Here is a 19588-nt window from a genome sequence, read left to right as displayed (position 1 = left end):
TGCTACGAACTCCACTACGCATCAGGAAGGGGATCCGGCTAGTAAATGCTCAGCTCCATCCAGTTGCCTTGGCTCTATCCTGAATAGCGACCGCAGGATTGTAAAAAGAGTTTATTCCAAGTTAGAGACTTAATTTCGGTGATCTTTCGGCAGAGGGGTAGGTATTCCATTCCCCCTAATCATTGGGGCTGCTTTTTTCTGCAATTTTTCTAGCTCTATGATATTATAATATAATATTAATAAGGTAATAGATTCGGTGCATCCCCCTGGAGATATTCCTCAAATCTTCAGCTCTCATTCCTTTTCACTTTTCTTCCTGTTCTGCAGATATAAAGATATATATATTTTCTGCAGATGTAGAAAGGTCAAGCTAACTTTCTTTCCTTGTCCACTAGAAGAAAATCTGTTCCCACCTTTTGCTATTCTTACTGATAGTGCAGATATCTTGGAAAGATTGACAAGGAAACGAATGTTTCTTTGATTGTAACAGTTATTAAACTGAATTAAGAACACATTCTTTATAGCTTTCATGCTTCACTTTTCTACAGGAATTTGTGGCTTATGGTGTTTACAGTGCAAAAAAACAAAACAAAAGATCCAGCACAGGAATTAAATAGCTTCTTGTATTTATTTGTTTTGGGCTACTGTTGACTAACAGCAATCCTCAAATTCAGGCATGTGGTACTTTAAACCACTGAGCTGGTGCTCAAGTTTAATTCCCAGCAGTGCTAATCAGCATGTACAATGATAAGGATGCTAGAAGTTCTGATATAAGTTCCCCAGTCTAACTCCAAGTTGTAATTATGGGCCCAATAAATCTAGGCCTGAGAAAATGCTATATGAGCCCTTGCTTCGGGAGGTGCTGATACTTACCCACCCTTTGCTCAAAGAAATCAGATATTGGTTAACCTTGCCTGACCAGCTAGTTCCTAACTACTGTTTAGTTTTCTCTCGTTCATAGAGGTGAATAAGAGACTTTCAATCAATAGCAGTGATTGTGTAGCTGTAGGCTAAGGCCCCCTTGAACCCCTGCAGAATTTTTTTTATAATTCCTCAATTTCAGACATTACCCTGAGGCATGATTTGTTCTAATGATAGCTTGTTGAATAAGCTATAGTGCCTGGGTTCACACAGCTGCTACGTCAAAACCAGACAAAACACATTACTTCTGATATTTCTCCAGAAGCCAGTTCACTTACCATCTTCTCCCGGAGCATGCAGTTCTCCAAAATTGTTGGGAATATTCCCTGAGCTTCCTCATTTTGATGCAGAGTGTCCCAAAAAAGTATATAAGGCATCATTGTTTCTTGGTTGTTCCTCAAACTTGATATGACATATGCTAGATAAGGGCAACTTAATGCCCTCCAGATGCTCTGGAGTTCAACTTTTATCAGTCCCAGCAAAGGGCAAGCAAGCATGAGAGTTATAGTTCAGAGAATGATAGATGACATCAGCTTGCCTGCCTTCCCTAAAGGAGATTCAGAGTGTAGCATACTCTTAAATGCATAAGGCAACCCTGCTTCCCCCTGTTGCAAGCTGAAATGCTATTCAAAGTGAACGTAACTTCCGCTGTTGCTTTTGTGGGCTGGCTCTCCCTGAGAATGGCTTGTCAATGGACAATCCATGTGCAATACCCTATGTTGTAATATAGAACCAAAGCATTTGTATGAATGCAGGGTTTGGAAAGGGAAAATCCTTAGGTGAATTTTGAAAGTAAGAGTAGATACGTATGTGTGTAGTAAGCAGCCTAGCAGCCTTTGACAAAACGACATTCTAGCCCTGGAGTATAAGTTGGAGTTGCTGACCAAGGTGCTGGAGGAAAGGACCACTAGAGGGAGATGTTTGCATCACTAAGCTTCCAATTAGTTTGCTGCCTGTCCCACAGTCTACCTCAGGGGCACAACGCAGGGAAATACAGCTGCTGCTGCTTCCTCCCAGCTGACATGCTCAACTTGAGGTGTATCTCTTAACAGGTGCAGACAAAGAGATCGATGTCATTGATGTGACACGCCAAGCTGACCTCAAGATGCGCCTGGGTGACTTTGTCAGCTACTACTGCAGCAGCCGCCGAGAGAAAGTGCTCAATGTCATCAGTCTGGAATTCTCAGAAACCAGGTAAAAAAGTACAGGGAGGTTGCAAGAAAGGGTGAATGAGACAGCAAAAGCAGTCCAATTATTTTTGTCCTACTCTCCATCCCCGCCCACGTTGGGAGAACTTGGATCTACAAGATCCTGCGTATGGATCCTGTGTACAAGATCTTGTAGATGTATTATTTCCCCCCCACCCCACCCCAGAATGGTTTTATTTAGCCTGAAGGGGCTACAAAGAAGTTGTCCATTTTGTTCCACCCTTCAAATGGGAGGTGAAGGCTAATACCGGCTGAACATTCTGAGAAATCAATCACAGGTAGTCCTTGATTTACAACTGGTCACTTAACAGCTGTTCAAAGTTATGACTTGCCTGAAAAGGGGGACTTACAACCTAAATCCTAAATTCTGATGGTCAGGAGCCCTTCCCCACAGGGTCACATGATTGCGGTTTGGGTGCTCAGTTGCAGCATCAGACAGTTGAAACCGTGCCACAATAAATAATGGGTTCGCTGAACGACTGCTCCTTTCACACAGCCAACCACTGGGTTTGCTTAATGACCCACTGCAAGAGAGCATAAAATTAGATTGGTCATGTGACTGACCCATTTTACAACTGTTACAACTTACAAAATAACGGGCAAGCTCTGTTACAGTTATAACTCAAGCGCTTCTTTGGAAGACACTGAGTTGTAATTATTCCTTTCTCACAAATGAGGATGGAGATGTTTCTTCCTGCCATATTTCCCTAGATGCAATGGTGGAGGGTGGGGGAAGGAACAGACCATGGATTTAAGCATCAGGAGGTAGTCTCCACCAGCCACCCGAAAGCATTCTCGGGAGTCTTTTGGAAGGCAATGAGGTTGTTTATTTGCCTTTGCAAATTTTTCAGGTTGTCTAATTTGGTGGAGACCCCAAAGATTGTGCGCAAGTTGTCCTGGGTGGAGAACCTGTGGCCAGGAGAGTCAGTCTTTGAGCGTCCCAGCGTACAAAAGTACTGCCTGATGGGGGTGCGGGACAGCTACACGGACTTCCACATTGACTTTGGGGGCACCTCTGTCTGGTACCATGTCCTACGGGTAAGAATCTGGTATATGGGATAGAAGAAGGATCCTTATGCAAAGCAGAATGCCTTGGTGATGTTTGAATGGTCTTCCCACTGCTTCTTTAGTTTTCAAGGTTTTCTTGTACTGGTGTAGTTGTAGGAGGAAAGTAAGAGTAGTTGGAGTAGCAGCATAAAATAAGTCACAAAGTTACATTCTGGTGTGGTATAGTGCAGTCAGATCGGTTAGTGAATTTCCCTAGGGCAAATGAGAACTAGGCAACATTGAATTCATTCTTGCCACAGGGACTCCAGGTTGTTGGAATGCTTTTTATGGCTTCATACTGACAGCCACATGGTGTTTTTTTTTTTTTGTTATTAATGTCTGACAAGGATTCTTGTTAAAAGAGTTCAAAAGCATTTTGTGGAGGTGTCAGTGTGAAGAAAATATACTGAATCCACAGAAGAAGGGATGTAATTGTTTAAATGTATCTATTTCTCATGTTTTAAGATGAGAACCTAGTTGGTTTAGGGGTTAAAGCTTCAGACTAGAAATTGGGAAGTGATGACTTCAGTCCTGTCTTAGGCACAAAGACAGCTGGGTAGTTTGGGCCAGCCATTCTCTCTTGGCCTTAAGAAGAAAGCAAGGGCAAGTCACTTCCAAAATCTTGGCAAAAAAATGAGCAGGGACTAGTCCAGGCGATCACCAGAAATCAACACTGACTTGAAGGCACATGCATGTTTTAAGAAAGGTTTCTGGGGATGCTGGTAGCTTGAAATCCAGCACAGAAGGCACAGCCTGGGGAAGAGTGGAGGTGTTATTTTTGGACTCTATTTGGAATAGGCCATGAAATGTTGATTTACAATTGCAAAAATGTGTTTATATCACAAAAAGACACATTTGGATGGTAATTGCAGAATTCAGCACCTGGAAAATCTCTGCTGTCATTTGCAAACTAGTCCTTATGGCCTGAGAAATTTGCAGCTGTAACCAGAAACAAAGCAAAGCTTTTCAGCAGCCAGAAAACTGTACTTCAGTACACTGTATATCTTCATGTCCCTCATTATAGACTGTACAAAATATAGAAAGTTATGCAGATAGTCTTACTTAGCACGCCTCTTCTTTAGAATTCAATTGTTCTTGGCCCAGACCTTGGCATGCACTGTGGTCTTTGATTTCCTTCATGTATAAAGGACATATGGTCCTGAATATGAGTTGTAAAGAAGAAAAAAGCTATATCATCATTTGTTAAAAAAAAAAAAAGAACCATGCAGAGAAAGCTTGGTAAAATTACTGGGTAAGATTATCTGTGGGACAGCGCAAGCTGACACAGGCAAAGAAGGTGTTTGTAATTCTGTTACTCTTCAAATGCTGCCTCTGAAATGTGAGGTTTGGAACAGTCTAATTGTCCATGAGACATATCCCCATGTAAAGATTAGTGCCCAAGTATCCAATGTCTCCATGATTTATTGCATCAATCTTTCCCTTATTTACGTGCACCTTGTTCTCTTGACTTTATCATTTTGGAAAAAGAGGGAGGAGACTCTGTGTGGCAATTTATTCCATATCGTTCCCCACAGGGAGAGAAGATCTTCTACCTGGTGCGTCCCACTGCGGCTAACCTGACACTCTTTGAGGCGTGGAGCAGCTCCTCCAATCAGAATGAAATGTTCTTTGGGGACCAAGTGGATAGGTGCTATCGCTGTCCTGTCCGCCAGGGCCAGACCCTCTTCATACCGACCGGTAAGGGCCCCCCAAAACCTGGTTGACCATATATCATTCCCAGTCAGCATCATTCCTCCCGTTGCGGTTTGGGGCATTTGATTTTCTCTTTTCTGGGCTGCTTCTTTTCCTGTGGCTGCCATTTTGTGTGACAATTTGTAGGTCACTTTGGGAAAGGGCTATTTATATGTAAAGTTTGAGTGTTGGTTTATTTATTTCTTTGGGTTTTACGGGCCACCCGGCTCCAAAATTACTGTGGGTGGTTTAAAGCACAAAAAAGAATAAATAAAAAGAGGAAAACCAGGAAAACCCTGTGGATCTGCACAAGCCCACTTCCTCTAACAAAGACATCATCCATCAAGTTCCATATCGCAAGGCGTGAGAGGGAGAGACATGGATCTCAGCAAAGATACCTTTCCAGGGGGCAGGACACATGGCCAAGAAGCCCTGCTCTCTGGTTGGCACTGGATGGTATTGCTTGAGGGGACCCAAACTGCACTGACTCTGCCCAGTGTTACTGGATGGATAGAAACCATGGAAGATCATGTAGAATAGCCATACTGGGTCATGTAGAATAGCCAATGCCTTAAGTCCTTTTTCCCCTTTGACATTTCAGGCCAGAAACAGCTGTTTCCTCTCTTTTCCAGTCAGTCAATGTCCTTGAGCAGCAGTTGATCATTTTACCACCTCTTGTTCTTTCAGGGTGGATCCATGCTGTGCTGACTCCCGTGGACTGCCTGGCCTTTGGAGGCAATTTTCTACACAGTCTCAACATTGAGATGCAGCTCAAGTAAGCTTGGCTGAGCATCTGAGGGAAACATCAAGGGAAAAGCCAAGACTTGGGAGTAGAGGGGGAAGGTCCCAGATTCATTCTTCCACTTCAAACTAGTCTGGGAAAGTTTCCTTCTGAAAATCCTCAAGAGAGTTATTGCTTATTAACATGGATGGTACTAAAGCAGAGAATGCAATGATCTGGCCTGCATAACATCATTTCTTGAAAGGATCCTGGATGTGGGAGTAGAAACACCTACCAAACTTAATATTGGTTGAAGAATTAAATATACATAGTCCTCGCCTTACGACCATTTGTTTAGGGGCTACACAAAGATACAACAGTACTGAAAACAGTGACTTATGACTGGTTTTTACAGTATGACCATTGTAGCATCCCCATGATCATGTAATCAAAATTTGGGTGCTTGGCAACTGGCATGCATTTATGATATATTCTGTGTACCAGAATCATGTGATCATCTTGGGTAACCTTCCCAGCTAGCTTCTGAGAAGCAAAGTTAATGGGGAAGCCAGAGTCATTTAATGACTGCAGCGATTCACTTAACTAGCAAACAATGTCGTAAAATGGAGCAAAACTCACTTAACAACTGCCTTGTTTACCAATGGATATTTTGGGCTCAGTTGTGATCCTAGGTTAAGGACTACCTGTTTCTTTTTAATACTTGTGTTTCTAGTCCTTAGAGAATGCCTCATAAAATCTTAGTTGCCTAATGCAGTGCTGACTAGAACCCAGGAGTAAGTCAGAGGAATTAGTGTTTAGTGCCTAGATAGTATCTTATGGCTCTGTTTAGCAGCTGTTGACCAAATCATCTGAGGAGAGGCGTCTTGCAAATTGCATTGTTTACAGAAGCCATTTCCTCTTCATGCAAGATGTTACATTCAATTCCTTCCTTCCTTCCTTCCTTCCTTCCTTCCTTCCTTCCTTCCTTCCTTCCTTCCTTCCTTCCTTCCTTCCTTCCTTCCTTCCTCCCTCCCTCCCTCCCTCCCTCCCTCTCCTTCCTTCCTTCCTTCCTTCCTTCCTTCCTTCCTTCCTTCCTTCCTTCCTTCCTTCCTTCCTTCCCAGGGCTTATGAGATTGAAAAGCGCCTCAGCACAGCTGATCTCTTCAAATTCCCCAACTTTGAAACTATCTGCTGGTACGTTGGCAAACATCTCCTGGATATCTTCCGAGGTAAGTTTTGAGTCTGCCTATTTTTAGTATCCTCCCTTGTCCTGTGGCTCATGAGAATGGCCACCACTGATGCACTCTCCCTCTCTCTCGCTCTCTCTTTCTCCTGACAGGCCTTCGGGAAAACCGTAGGCACCCAGCTGCCTATTTGGCTCATGGGGCCAAAGCCCTCAATACCGCATTTCGCTCCTGGACTAAAAAAGAGGTAAATTATTGAGAGATTAACTCATTAGTGTTTGGGCTGGGTAACAATCAGGATCCAGAAGGTCCTGGGAAAGGGGACTTACAACTTGGATCTGAAGTTCTGACAGTTTCTTCCCCCTCCATCCCAGTTATGTGACAGCACTTTGGGTGCTCGGAAATATGACCATGTTTACAGCCGTTTGCAGCGTCCCATTGACTATATTTTACAAGATTTTGCCCAAACCTGGCATTTATGGTTTTTAACAAAACCCTACCATTGCAAACAGTGGGTTTATTTAACAACTGTGGCACTCAAACTTACAACCGCTGCATTCATTTAGCAATCACCACAAAAAAACGTAGAATTGGGTCATTCATATGACCGACTTGTTTACAACCATTATGATTTATAACTCCATTATGGGCATAACTCGAGGACTACCTGTACGACCTCTCTTGGCATGGAAGACTGATTTAGCGGAGAATATTCTGTCCCAGGAGCAGCCCAGAGTGTCTCAGTTATAGGCTGACGACCACAGTCATCCTGCCAGGGAATTATAACAGTCGTAATTCAGCATGTCTAGAAAGTAGTAGATTGGGGAAAGCCTTTGTGGTCTTCAGCAATGTTTCAATTTTGCAGAGAAAAGTAGACTAGATATTATTCTTCCCAGGCCTTGACTGAGCATGAAGAAGAAATTCCTGGGACAGTACGTCCAGCACAACTCATCAAAGACCTGGCCAAGGAGATCCGACTGGTGGAAGTGAGTATCAAGAGGCTCATTGGCTTTCCTGCTCTTCGGTTTGAAAGCACCTCTGTGGGAAGCAAAGTGCCGAAACGTATCTGGCACATATCTTACAACTAAACCTAAGAAGGTCATGCTTTGGGTTTTGTGGATAGATTAGCTTAAAAGACTATTCGCCAAGAATCCTGAAGTTCTGCTGCTTAAAACCACTCATTTTCTACCAAGAAATTTTACTTGTATGGTTCTGTTGCTTAATAATGCAAAGTTGAGCGTTTATGAAGATATTTTGCAGGCTGTTTGTCTATCCCACTGTGTCCCTTGAAATTGAAAGTTGTATCCTCCCATGCATGACTCTAATGGCCAGCTTCCTGGCAGGCAGGAATCCCTTCGGCAGAGCCATTCCCAAACTGCACTCTGGCAAGGAACAACAGTCGAGGACATACCTTGGGAAATTCTCAGTTCGGGTTTTGCTTATCTGCATGTTAAGTGTCCTGGTGAAAATAGGGGCACCTCACATTCGCCCCAGGCACAGCAGTATGAAGTTTTACTGGCTTTAGGTACCCGGTGTGCTCAGAGCAGCCACGGCATAGTCTGTAGCCTGGCTGTTTATACCACACCGCAGAATACATATTCTGGCCCCTCAATGTGCCTGAGAGGGCTGGCAAGTTTGCTCTCTCTGTTTCAAAGTGGCACCAGACATCCGCTGGTTTTTTAAACAGCTACCCTACCCTAAATGACAATGTGCAGAGGAATCCACGAAGAGTCTAATAATACGGTTTGGCAAATTCTGAGCTTGCCTAAGAGATGCTCTGTGATGGGCTTGAGAACAGAGTGTCTGTTTTAGGTCCATAAAGTTGCAGTTTCCTTGTATAAAAGCCGAAGCAACCTATCTTAAGAACTCCCTTTTTGCTTTTAATCTCAGGGAGTCCTTTCCGTCTTTTTATCGGTTGGCAGTATTTGTCCATTGTGTCTGGGGAGGAGCTGGACTTTATCTTAGCAAGCTTCGCCGCTCCCCAGCCCCCCAGGAAAATTGCAGCTGTGTTTCTGTGATGCTGAACCCAGCAGGGGTGGTCGCTTCCAGTCCAAATGAAGGGTTTGTGATGCTTCCTTGGGGGGCGTTTGTGCTCTCGCTCCTCCAGGATATATTCCAGCAGAACATTGGGAAGACTGGCAGCCCATTTGGCCTGCAGAGAGTAGTCGCCCAGCCTGGTGCAGCAGCTGCCAAAAAGGGAGATCAGAGTCCCAAGGAGCCGGGCAAGAAAGGCAGCCGAAAGGATGCTGCATCTGTCAAAGCCCTGGAACTTGAGTTGCTGCGCAAGTACAAGAGGCAGCAGAGCTTGAAACGTGCTGAGAGTCCTGGCCAGGAGGAGGTGAAGTGCCGCGGGTGTTGCTGTGCATGTTGAGTGGGAGAAAGGGTGGAGTGGAGGTGGTCCCGTTGGGGGGATTTGGGACCCGGTTGGGCAGCACCTGGGTTTGTTAGTGGCTTAACGATCTGTTCCTGCTCCTGTCTTGCCTCCTGTGACCTCAGCATATACCAGCCAACACTCTTTCTTTCCCTCGCCCAGTTTGACTTGCCAAGTTCCAGCCTGGATGATACGGATGGAGAACCTGATCTGACAGAGGAAGAGCTGTCCATGGTGGTGGCCAATGGTCGAGGCACCAGGTTAGCCTCTGGAGATGGGATTCAGATGCTTTCGAGGGGTGGGGTGAGAGGTAGGGGGGCAGAAAGAAAGTAGTGACATAGATGGGCGAACTCTGATAACTTCAGTAACGCTGACTTGGTTCAGATTCCTAGCCATCTGAGAGCCATTTTTGTCAGCGTGAAAGAGATAGACAGCCAGCAGCTGAATCGGCCCTCGGCAGCGTATACCAGAATGGCCCTCCAATGTATGCGCCCTCTGGGTCAGCAGGGTGTAACACAGACATTTGGCAAGATGGAGCTTTCCACTTCTGCTTTTCAAGCAGCTCCTCCTCCTTCATAAGCCATGCTGGTGAGCAGATGGCCATGCTGAGAAGAAAGAGCCCTGCCAAAACCTCCTTTGCTGTCAGCAATTGGGGGAGGGGCAGTAAGACCAGGATTTGAGAGCCTAGGAGTGAGCAGATTGGCGGGTGGTTACCGGCCAAGTTTGTTGCAAGAGATGGGCCCACATTTAAACACTGAGTTGCTGGTAAGAATAATATACAGTAGCAAAACGTTGCACTTGACTAAGATTAAACCTCCTCCTTCTCTGTTACCCTCTAGAGGAATCTTTTGTTGCCTTGAGTATATTTATGTTATTATCTCCCTCCCTTCCTCCGAGGAGATCAGGGCAGTGAAGCGGGTGCTGCTGTTCTTCCTCCTCCTCCCTGCCCCTCTGGTTTATATCCAGCAACTCTTCAGGGCTGAAAGAGAGGTGAAGCTGAACGGTGACCACCAGTCTATGCATTAAGGCAGAGCAGAGATTTGTATTCCCCATGTATAGGTTAACCCAAGGATCCTACCCAGCTTCAGTAAGGGGACTCTTAGCAAGAATACCATCTCAGTGTTTAAGAGAAAAATAATCCTCCCACTTTGTAGGGCTGATCCAGCAAGGGCAACAGAGAATATATTATGGGCTGCATAATACCCTTCAATAATGATTAGATCATCAGATCAGGTCAGCCTTGTCAGTTTTGGTGTTTCTCCTCCTCCCATTCCCTCCCCTCCCCTCCCCCTGGGCAGGAAAATCAAAGCCTCGGAGCGCACCCGGAGCCACAAAGGAGCACAAAGGAGAGCCCCAGCCAGCCCCTCTGATGCAGAAGCCCCGGATATAGACTCTGAGGAGGATCTGCAGATCGACGAAACGCCACGCAGGGAAAGGAGGAATCTGCTGCTGCACAAGAAGCTTTCCAGTACGTGGCACCTTCCATCCCTGCTTGGTGGCTCTCTAGGGTGGTTGCATTTCTCTCGGGTTGGGCAGATGCCTCTTCCATGTTCACTTGGGCTAACTCTGGCCATTCTTTTGGCTGTCTCCTTCATCGCTGTTCCAGGCCTCCCTTCAAAATGTCTTTTGGGACAAAGCTCAGAGTTAGGGGCTGCATTGTGCATGTGCTGTGCTTGAGGCCAGGTTGGAGGGAAAGAGAAGAACCCAGATTCTTCTACGGTCTGAATCAGATATGCAGATAAACACAGCTTTCTTTGCCATGACAAAACCCCATCATCTGTCTGCTCTAAGAGCTATTGGCTTCTTTATTACAAGTTGCTTTCAGGCACATCAGTGTAATGGCAACAACTTAAAAATAATTACCACCAACACACTTACTGTTCTGTGGTTAACACTACCACTAATCCGTGAAAATTATTTTATAAAAACTAAAGCTGGAGTTTTAGAGAAGTTAAATTCTGTATTCTCTGCTATATAGCCTTGGTTTTTAAACATATTTTTGGAGTGTGATTACAGTTTAAAATGTGACTTTGCTGTTCTGTTTTCTTTTATGAATGATCCTTCCTTATCTTCAGCTTCATTAGTGGTTGCCTAAATTCCATTCTCTTATTTCATCTTTGACCTTCTACTTTCACTGAAAGAGGTTACACAGTTTCCACATCTGCTTCAGATGGTTATGAGGAAAGCTTTGTTGATTTCCAAAGCTTAGGTTGCATTCCTAATTGTTTATCATTAATATCAATTTATAAAATGGCAAGTGAGTTCTGTATACGTTTTCTTGGCAGTAAGTCCCACTATGATTTACAAGGAAGATTCCTATGTAGGTGGCTGTGTAGGGTAACTGTTATCTAAATCACAGTTTGCAGGGCTGATTCCTAGGCAGGTGGGTGTATATACATATATCACCATTATCTGAGTCACAAGAGCCACACATGTCTCTCTTTGAGGAATAAAAACATTTCTGTTTGATTCACAGCTTGTATGATTTCCCAGCCTTTCCTGAGTTTCCAGCGACATATTTTAACATGTGTGTTCTTCCAATTCCAGAATTTCCTCGGAAACTGCCGCGAGCCAAACCCTGTTCCGACCCAAATAAAGTACGAGAGCCAGGGGAAGTAGAGTTTGACATTGAAGTAAGTCTGGTACTCACGATCAGGATTGTGGAGTTGTGACAACCGGTTGGGATCACCATCTAGGAGTGAGAGTTAATTGTGACATGAGGCACTACAGCGGGGTTGGCTCAAGGATCAATTTTTAAAAGCTTGAAAAAGTTATGAGAAGTTTCTCATCAAGCACTGAACATCCCCAGTGAAACCAATTCAGGTAGAAATGGTTAAGAAATGTTTACTTCGTTGGTCATATCAGTAAAGATCCAAGTTTCCCTGAGGAATAATCATGTACAGTTTTGAACATGGCCCTCTCCCTCTGCCTAACTCTGGTAAGGAATTGCGGGTCCAATTGAAATGTTGCTGCTCTTGAGCTTCAGATGCACACTTGGCTCAAACGACACTCACTTTGTGTTAGCCTTTGCACTGTTGTGCTGCTGGAGCAGATAGGCAGGATACCCATTTGCCTAGCAAATTGCCTTCCTGTTAAAACAAGATTTATTTTGTCTGCAGGAGGACTACACCACCGAAGAAGAGGATGCTTCTGGTGATGACCAGTTAGAAGGCAGCAGTAGTGCTGGGGGGATCCTGGACCTGCTGAAAGCCAGTCGGCAGGTTGGCGGTGCTGACTATGATGAGCTGAGGTGAGATGGGGACTCAGGAGGACTCGGGAGTGTGTGTGTGTGTGTGTGTGTGTGGAGTGGTTTATAATCTTTCAAAGGCCATTGTTTCTGTTTTCCCGGGATGGGTATGTGGCAAGCCAGACCATGGGAACTCTTGGAGCTCTGCTATTTCTGGCAAACCCCAAAGCCTTGCCTGTTTGTTTGCCTGCTATGAAGGAGGCACTGGAGCCATGTACAGCAGTGGCCCCCAACCTTTTTTGTGCCATGGCCTGGTATCGGCACCACAAAATGATCCGTGGGCCGGTACCGGCATCAGCACGCATGACAAGGCAAGGCGAGCCGAGCGACCGGCCAGCCAGCCGTCCCCCACTTCTCCCCGTCCCCTTCAACTCCTCCTTTGTACCTTTTTTGTGCTTTTTGTGCTTTCTTAATCTCCTCCGCCATCGGGACGGCTCTTCGTTCGAAGCCGCCCCCCCCCCCCCTTTCGATGAAACTAAGGCGGTAGGATTCCTTCAGGACCCAAATGCCGCTTTCCAACCGGAAAAGCTCACCCGGAAGCACTTTCTTGTTGAAACAAGATGGCGGCGCCCAGCAAACCGGCAGCCCGGTAGAAAATGATCCATGGACCGGTATCGGTCCGGGGCCTGGTAGTTGGGGACCCCTGATGTACAGCACAGTTTGATTTTAACAATTAGTAGTTGACCATCTATTTTTTTAATCCCTGGTAAACTGCTTTTTAATACTCAAAAACAATATTTTTAACATTCCAAGTAGGCTCTTTCCTGTTCTCATCAGCAAATGATTTTTCTGGTGTTTGAGGGGGTAACAGAGTCTTGCGAGGCTTACAAAGCAGGGAGCCAAAGAGTGCCCTTCCAACTGCCCCTTTGCACCTTTTCCACCTCAGTTCTTAAACTGTTAAGATTTTACCTCAGGCACATGCAGGTGCAGGAAATACATCTATAGGCCCCTCAGAAGGTGGATTTCATAGGTTTTCCCTTCCACCAAACCCAAAGAAGGGTGGAAGCAAGGAGTGGGATGACTCTTTTTGATCACCAGTTTCCTGTTGACAGAGATCTGCTGCTACATCAAACATCATCCTCAACATTTGCAATGATTGAAACCAAGATGAAACCCTTTCATGTTTTTCTGTTCATTATATCTCAGAGGGCTTTGATAACTTAGGGATTTAGAATAAATGAGTTTCAGAAAAAAAAATTTGGTCTTTAAACAGCATTAGGTCTGTTTAAATAGATTTCACCTCCTGTCATCCAGATTGGTTAGATCACAATTCCTCTTCTTTTTAGCCTTAATAGGAAGCACTAATACAAATATCCAAGTTGCAAGAGAAATTATGAAAACATATTTTGAGGTAATATTTGAACCGTGGTGATACAGTAGTTAGAATGCACTATTGCAGGCTAACACTGTCTACTGCCAGGACTTCAATCCCGACAGAGCTCAAGGTTGACTCAGCCTTCCATCCTTCCAAGGTTGGCAAAATGAGGATCCAGATTGTTGGGGGCAATAGGCTGACTCCGTAAACAGTTTAGAGAGGGCTGTAAAAGCACTGTGAAGCAGTATATAAGTCTAAGTGCTATTGCTATTGCTGTTTTGTCAGTGCACAGAGTATACCTATGACCTGTCTAAGGTACTGAGAAGTGTTTAGAGGCTTGCTTCTAAACACTTCTGAGTACCTTACTTCTCCAAACCTTCAGAGGTTTGCTGGATAAAACTATGTTGCATGTTGTTTTCCCAGTGCTGACACAATAAGGATTCCACTTCTATTGTCTCCCCAGTGATGCACCTGCATCTCCCAGTACTCAGGAAGCCATCCAAGGCATGTTGTGCATGGCCAACCTCCAGTCGTCATCCTCAGGAGGGGCCTCCAGCTTGCAGGCTTGGTTGGCAGCTGGGCATGAACGTGGCTCTGCGGGAGCTTCTGGCACACAGCGCTCAGGGAAGAGGCCCATCAAACGACCGGCTCATCACAGCACGGACAGCGAGGAAGAGGCCAGCATGGATGAGCAGGAGAGCCTGGGCACCTGTTTTAAGGATGCTGAATACAGTAAGGAATGGAAAGAGTTTTACTTCTCTCTTGGAAGGTTTGACAAGAAAAATAGGGCTTTTTTTTTCCTCCTGGGCAGAAATGTTAAAAGGCTACTTGAAATCTATTGGCCCGGAAGAGTGCTGTGCATTACAAAGTATGGATCTTAATATACAGTTATACCACCTGTACAACACCTGCCAAGATGGAACCCTGGAAGTCTATTGCAATTCCAAGGAGGCCTGTTTGAGTAGACGTGTCTAGGCTGCCCCCTTACACTGTTCCCTATATAGGTCTTCTCAGGTAAAAATCCACTGATCTCAATAAGCACGTCGTCATTGGTTTAGGCGTCTCCCGAGGTATGGGGCTATCACAGTTTGCGTGGAAACCTCAGCACCTCTGAAGGACATCGAATTGGGGAAGGCTGGAAAATTGGCCCACTGCGGTTAGATTACGCAGAGCATCTCCCAACCAGTTTCCCATCTCTCAGTGCCAAACTCTTCACTTTCACAGCAAGGCTTTCTAAAGGTTCTCTTGCTCCTACCATAGCAGTGTATTTTGCCACTAACCTGGGTGGATGATATTTGATCACTAGCAATTGGTTTAGGAACATGCCATGTTTTGTAGGGTCGTTTTGACTTGTCTATCTGGAAACTGCTGGAGTTGTGCTGGGTTTCCTTTCCCAAGGAGGGAAACATACAAACGAGTGGACATTTCTGATCTTGGCAGCAATCAATGGTTTTTAGAGCTGTGCAAGGAATTGAATGGACAGGCAGAGTGTCTAGAATGAGGAGCAGACCATCTTGTTAACTTTTGGGGGTGGTTACCCTGGCTTGGAATTCAAGACCTTGTAGAGCAGGGGTGTTAAATCTGGCCCACGGGGCCAGGCTGGAAATAGCAAACAACCAGCCCACGTTGCCCCTGGCAGCCAAAACAGGGCACACGCCCAGTTTTGCCCATCAGGGTGCTGCAGGAGGCTGTCCAGGCTGAAAGTGGGGTTGGGTCGCTGCGCAAGCCCCCCTCTCCCCCTTCCGTGCCCAGTTTTGCCCGTCAGGGTGCCGCAGGATGCCATCCAGGCCAAAAAGAGGGTGTAGGAGGGGCCCACTCCCTGCTTTGGCCGGCAGGGTGCTGCAGGAGGCATCCATCCCATCTCCCCATCCCCTACAATGCTGATCCAGCCCTCGAAGAAATCCAGTTTGACACCCCTGCTGTAGATAATTGGGTCTTGTTTGACTTCTGTTCTGTTCGACTTCTTGCTTGACTTCAGCTTAATTCCATTTTTCATCCTCCTGTCTTTACAGACTTTGCTACTCAAAATTATATGCAGGCTTTTGGTTTTCTGCAAGAACCAAACATGTCCCTTTATCTTGTTTTAAAAAATATTGCATCAGAAAGATCCATGTTTTGTGAAAAGGAGCTACTCTATAATATATGAAAAGATACCTGATTGATATAAATTGAGCAGAGAAGGACTTATAGTTATAGCAATAAAGCATTTGTCCTCAGAGAAATCTAGCTTCCCTTCATGGGCCCCATTGCAATCACAGTTTCTTGTTTGCCCCGCCCATATATTCAGACCTGAAAAATTTGCAATTCATGTCCAACTGCATCCTTCTCTGTAGTTTACCCGTCCTTGGAATCAGATGAGGATGACCCAGCCTTGAAATCACTGCCAAAGAAGAAAAAATGTACGGATGATGCTCCGTGGAGTCCTAAAGGTAACCATCCATCACCTGTAACAGAGGGTCTGTATTTAATGCGAGTCTATACAAAGGGATAAAAAAATCACAATTCCCTGGGAATAGTTCTTTTAAAAAGCAAATTTCTAACCCTTTTGCACACGAAAATATACCTGAAAGTGTTTGGGGTGAAAAATGTAATGAGGATTCTAATGCTAGCAGAATTGCTGAAGACATTTTTTTTACTGTGCTTGAGGATGGGATTTTATTGTGCAGTGCTGATTGTTGATTATCCCAGCAATTTATAGAGTGAACTGGGTCGTAATTCTTGGAAATACACAAAGCACAATGATATGATCGTAGAACTTACCTTTTGTTTCTGTGAAGTATGGAAAGACTATAGGTAGAGCTGTGGGCTTTCTCTGCTTAAACCAAAAACTACACTGAGCATAGACAACCTGTATTGCAGCTTTGCCTTATTACAGTTTGTAGAAAAGCCTGGAAGGCCACGATTCTGAATATGGAGATCTTTCTGGTTTAGTTGATATCTGAAAGGGGAGTTGGAGGAGTGGGTTTTCATCGTAATAGTAATAATTTGAGGCAAACCTGCTTGAGTATATTGGGAAGGGTTTTTTTTTTAAAGGATTTTATTTTAAAAAAACAACACTGAGCTCTGCAACCTAGCTTTGCTAATTTTGATAGACCTTCCCTCAATTGGTTCCATAGTATACCTGGCTTAGCTCTATTCACAAATGCAAATCATTCTTCTTTTTTTCCTTTGTGTTTTGCCTGTGACAAGCAAGCATTTCAAAGTGAGCACTGCATCTGTGAGAGCTGTGAGGCCTTAATTAACAGATCTGTGGCCCAGATGTTATGGATTGCCAATAAATAAAGCCACCATTATCTTGTCCTTGAGTTTATGGGTTTGTAGGCAAAGGATATGTTTCATATGCAGTATATACCAAGTGGGAGAAAATAGTGCAGCCTCTCCTAATCTTGGGGTGCTTCGGATCTCGGGATTTACCAGAATTCTTCAGCCTAAAATGGCAATCTGGGTATTAACCATTCCACATAAGTGGAAATCATCACGGTTGGGAGAAGGCGGAATAGAAACATTCTTCTGTGAACTTTCCCTCTTCACAGCCCGGGTGACCCCCACATTACCCAAGCAAGACCGCCCTGTTCGTGAAGGGACCAGAGTGGCATCTGTCGAGACCGGTCTGGCAGCTGCAGCAGCTAAACTGGCTCAGCAGGTAAACGGCCAGGTTGGTTTATGGATAGAAGGAGCAGGTTGCGAGACCCAAGAAGGCTCATCCTCGGGTGGGTGGCCGCCTTCTTCAGTAGAACGTTTGCTTCGTCAGTGAGGAAAGCTTGGGGGGTGTTTCAGGAAGATAGAACTGTTGTTCAATAGAAAGCATACGCATTGTTAAGATTAGAGTGCTGCCTTCTATGTACTGGCTTTTCTCAGTATATTTCTCACCGCGCTCAGTGGAGTGACTGATTGTTTATGTGTTTATCCCATATTTCTATGCCATCACACTCAAAAGACTGAATGGTACATAGCATAGGTCAATATACTCAGGAACTATAACAAGTAAACAATAAATAATGAACACAAATATAGCAAAATTTATTCCAAAAGAGCCAGAGCAGCATCTTTCATAGGATAGCATCATCCCATAAGTTGATAAAGCCCTACTTTCAGATTCTGTGCGTATGCATGTGTGTGTATGTGTGTGTGTGTTGAATTTAGGATAGCTAGTTCATTCAGTGTTCTTCAATGGGGATTCAATTGTGTAAGTATCCTTTCAAGCATTTCCTGGTACCGTTAATGGATTCAGCCAGGCAGGAGCAACAGGAATCCCTAGCAGAGCTGCCCATGCCCAGCTGGTCTTAAACACTGCAGCTCTGCATAAAAGATTCTGCCTCTTTTCTCTTCCTTTTAAGGAACATCAGAAGTCGCAGCGGCGGAAATTCACGGTGAAAAGGAAACCGCCATCTCCAAAAGCTCCTAGTCCAGAACCGGAGCCAGAGCCAGAACCAGAACCAGAGCCAGAACTGATAGAAGCAGAAGTGGAGCCCGATGTGCCACCCCCACCCCCCGTCCCCCAGGAACCAGACCCTGAGCTGGAGGCCCCTGTGCCCACCCCTCCTCCAGAAGTGAAACAGGAGCAGTTTGCTGGCAGCCTGGTGGATCATGAATACACCGCTCGGCCTAATGTTTTTGGAATGGCCCAGGTGAACCGGGGCTCCACGCCTATGGCCCCAGGGGTCTTCTTGTCCCAGCGGCGCCCCTCAGCTGGCTCACCAGGTCCTCAAGCAGCACAGGGTAAGCTTGTATATATGGGCTTTGAAAGGGAAGGGCCAATCCTATTGATGTTGTTTAGGGAAGGGTTCTAATTGACTAAGATCTGCCACAAGGTGTTTTTTGCCACAGGAAGAGAGAGACTGTCGTTGGTGGAAGAATATGGCTTGGGCTGGTCCTTCGTAGGATGCATTCTGGGCAATCAAATACTGAACACACTTAGTGGTATTACCTGTTATCAGCTTTGCTGCATTCAAAGAAAGTTATCAGTTCAAATAATGCCTCACCTTGAGTATCTCACTTGGGATAATACTAGTGGGTTGTGTAGCACTTTTGAAGTTGGCATTAATTATATAGCATGGTGAACATTCTGGACTTCCTTATAAGAATAAAGTATTGTATGAGTAAGGAAACTGAGGCAGGTGTGAATCGAGGCAGGCAGGAGCCACTGGATCCTGGCAAGATCCAGACTCATTCATCCTGTGTAATCCCACATCACACAGATGGAATTCATGGTTCCCCATTGAGAATTTTTTTGAATAGTTTGCTGACCGTTGTGAGAGAAGATGAGATTCTTGTTCCCTCGTGGGAATTTTTGGCTCCCAAGTGGAAAGCAAGCAGGTGAAAGAAACCAGATGCCATTTTTCATGTTCGCCTTGGATTCATTCTGTAGCTGGCAAGCACTTCATCCTCCACAGCAGCAGAGACTTTTTTTCACAAGGAAAATAAACTGGTTTGATGACTTGAACAAACCTCTGTACTTCTAAAACTCTTGTCTCTGTAACTTTTTAACTAGATGAAACAGTGCCTCATGAGGCAAAACTTTTTTGAACCAAACGGACCATTTTACAGAATGCATCCAAAATCCATGACCTGCAATTTCTGTGGAACTGAAATTTGGCAAATTTCATAAAACATTTGATGACAAACAAAATGTCATAAAACATTTCTGGTGGTCAGTTCCTGATGTTTCACTATACAGTGGCGATCCACACCCTTCGCAGCTTGGAGGCCCGGTGGGGGTGGGGTGGGGAACCAGCCCGCGCATGCAGCAGGCCATCATGCACACGCGCATGTGTGTTCTGGCCTGCCACTTGCACAAGTTGAGTTGTGCACATGCCCGCATGCGCCAGCCCACCACTCGCGTGGCCTGGTTCCAAACGGGCCATAGCTTTGTAGTGGGCCAC

At 45.1% G+C, this 19588-nt stretch overlaps 1 protein-coding gene across 2 annotated transcripts in view; it reads left to right on the top strand.

Annotated features, from left to right (window-relative positions):
• PHF8 (PHD finger protein 8) overlaps positions 1-19588 on the top strand; it is a 28712-nt gene that overhangs the window by 6378 nt on the left and 2746 nt on the right. Inside the window, exons 5-20 of one of the 2 annotated variants that reach the window (XM_026711541.2) lie at positions 1974-2115; positions 2981-3167; positions 4712-4874; positions 5556-5643; positions 6712-6818; positions 6929-7020; positions 7670-7759; positions 8881-9111; positions 9307-9404; positions 10443-10612; positions 11692-11777; positions 12264-12394; positions 14170-14438; positions 16040-16135; positions 17240-17349; positions 18044-18425. In XM_026711541.2, the coding sequence (XP_026567326.1) occupies positions 1974-2115; positions 2981-3167; positions 4712-4874; positions 5556-5643; positions 6712-6818; positions 6929-7020; positions 7670-7759; positions 8881-9111; positions 9307-9404; positions 10443-10612; positions 11692-11777; positions 12264-12394; positions 14170-14438; positions 16040-16135; positions 17240-17349; positions 18044-18425 (2442 nt within the window). The remainder of the gene's footprint in view (positions 1-1973; positions 2116-2980; positions 3168-4711; positions 4875-5555; positions 5644-6711; positions 6819-6928; positions 7021-7669; positions 7760-8880; positions 9112-9306; positions 9405-10442; positions 10613-11691; positions 11778-12263; positions 12395-14169; positions 14439-16039; positions 16136-17239; positions 17350-18043; positions 18426-19588) is intronic. The other variant, XM_087925738.1, reaches the window with a different exon arrangement.

Source organism: Pseudonaja textilis, chromosome 2, assembly GCF_049901715.1.
Source record: "Pseudonaja textilis isolate UNSWEBS1 chromosome 2, rPseTex1.2, whole genome shotgun sequence".
Lineage (NCBI taxonomy): Eukaryota > Metazoa > Chordata > Lepidosauria > Squamata > Elapidae > Pseudonaja > Pseudonaja textilis.
Note: the sequence above shows the minus strand (reverse complement) of the source record. Positions and strands in the feature narration are given on the sequence as shown.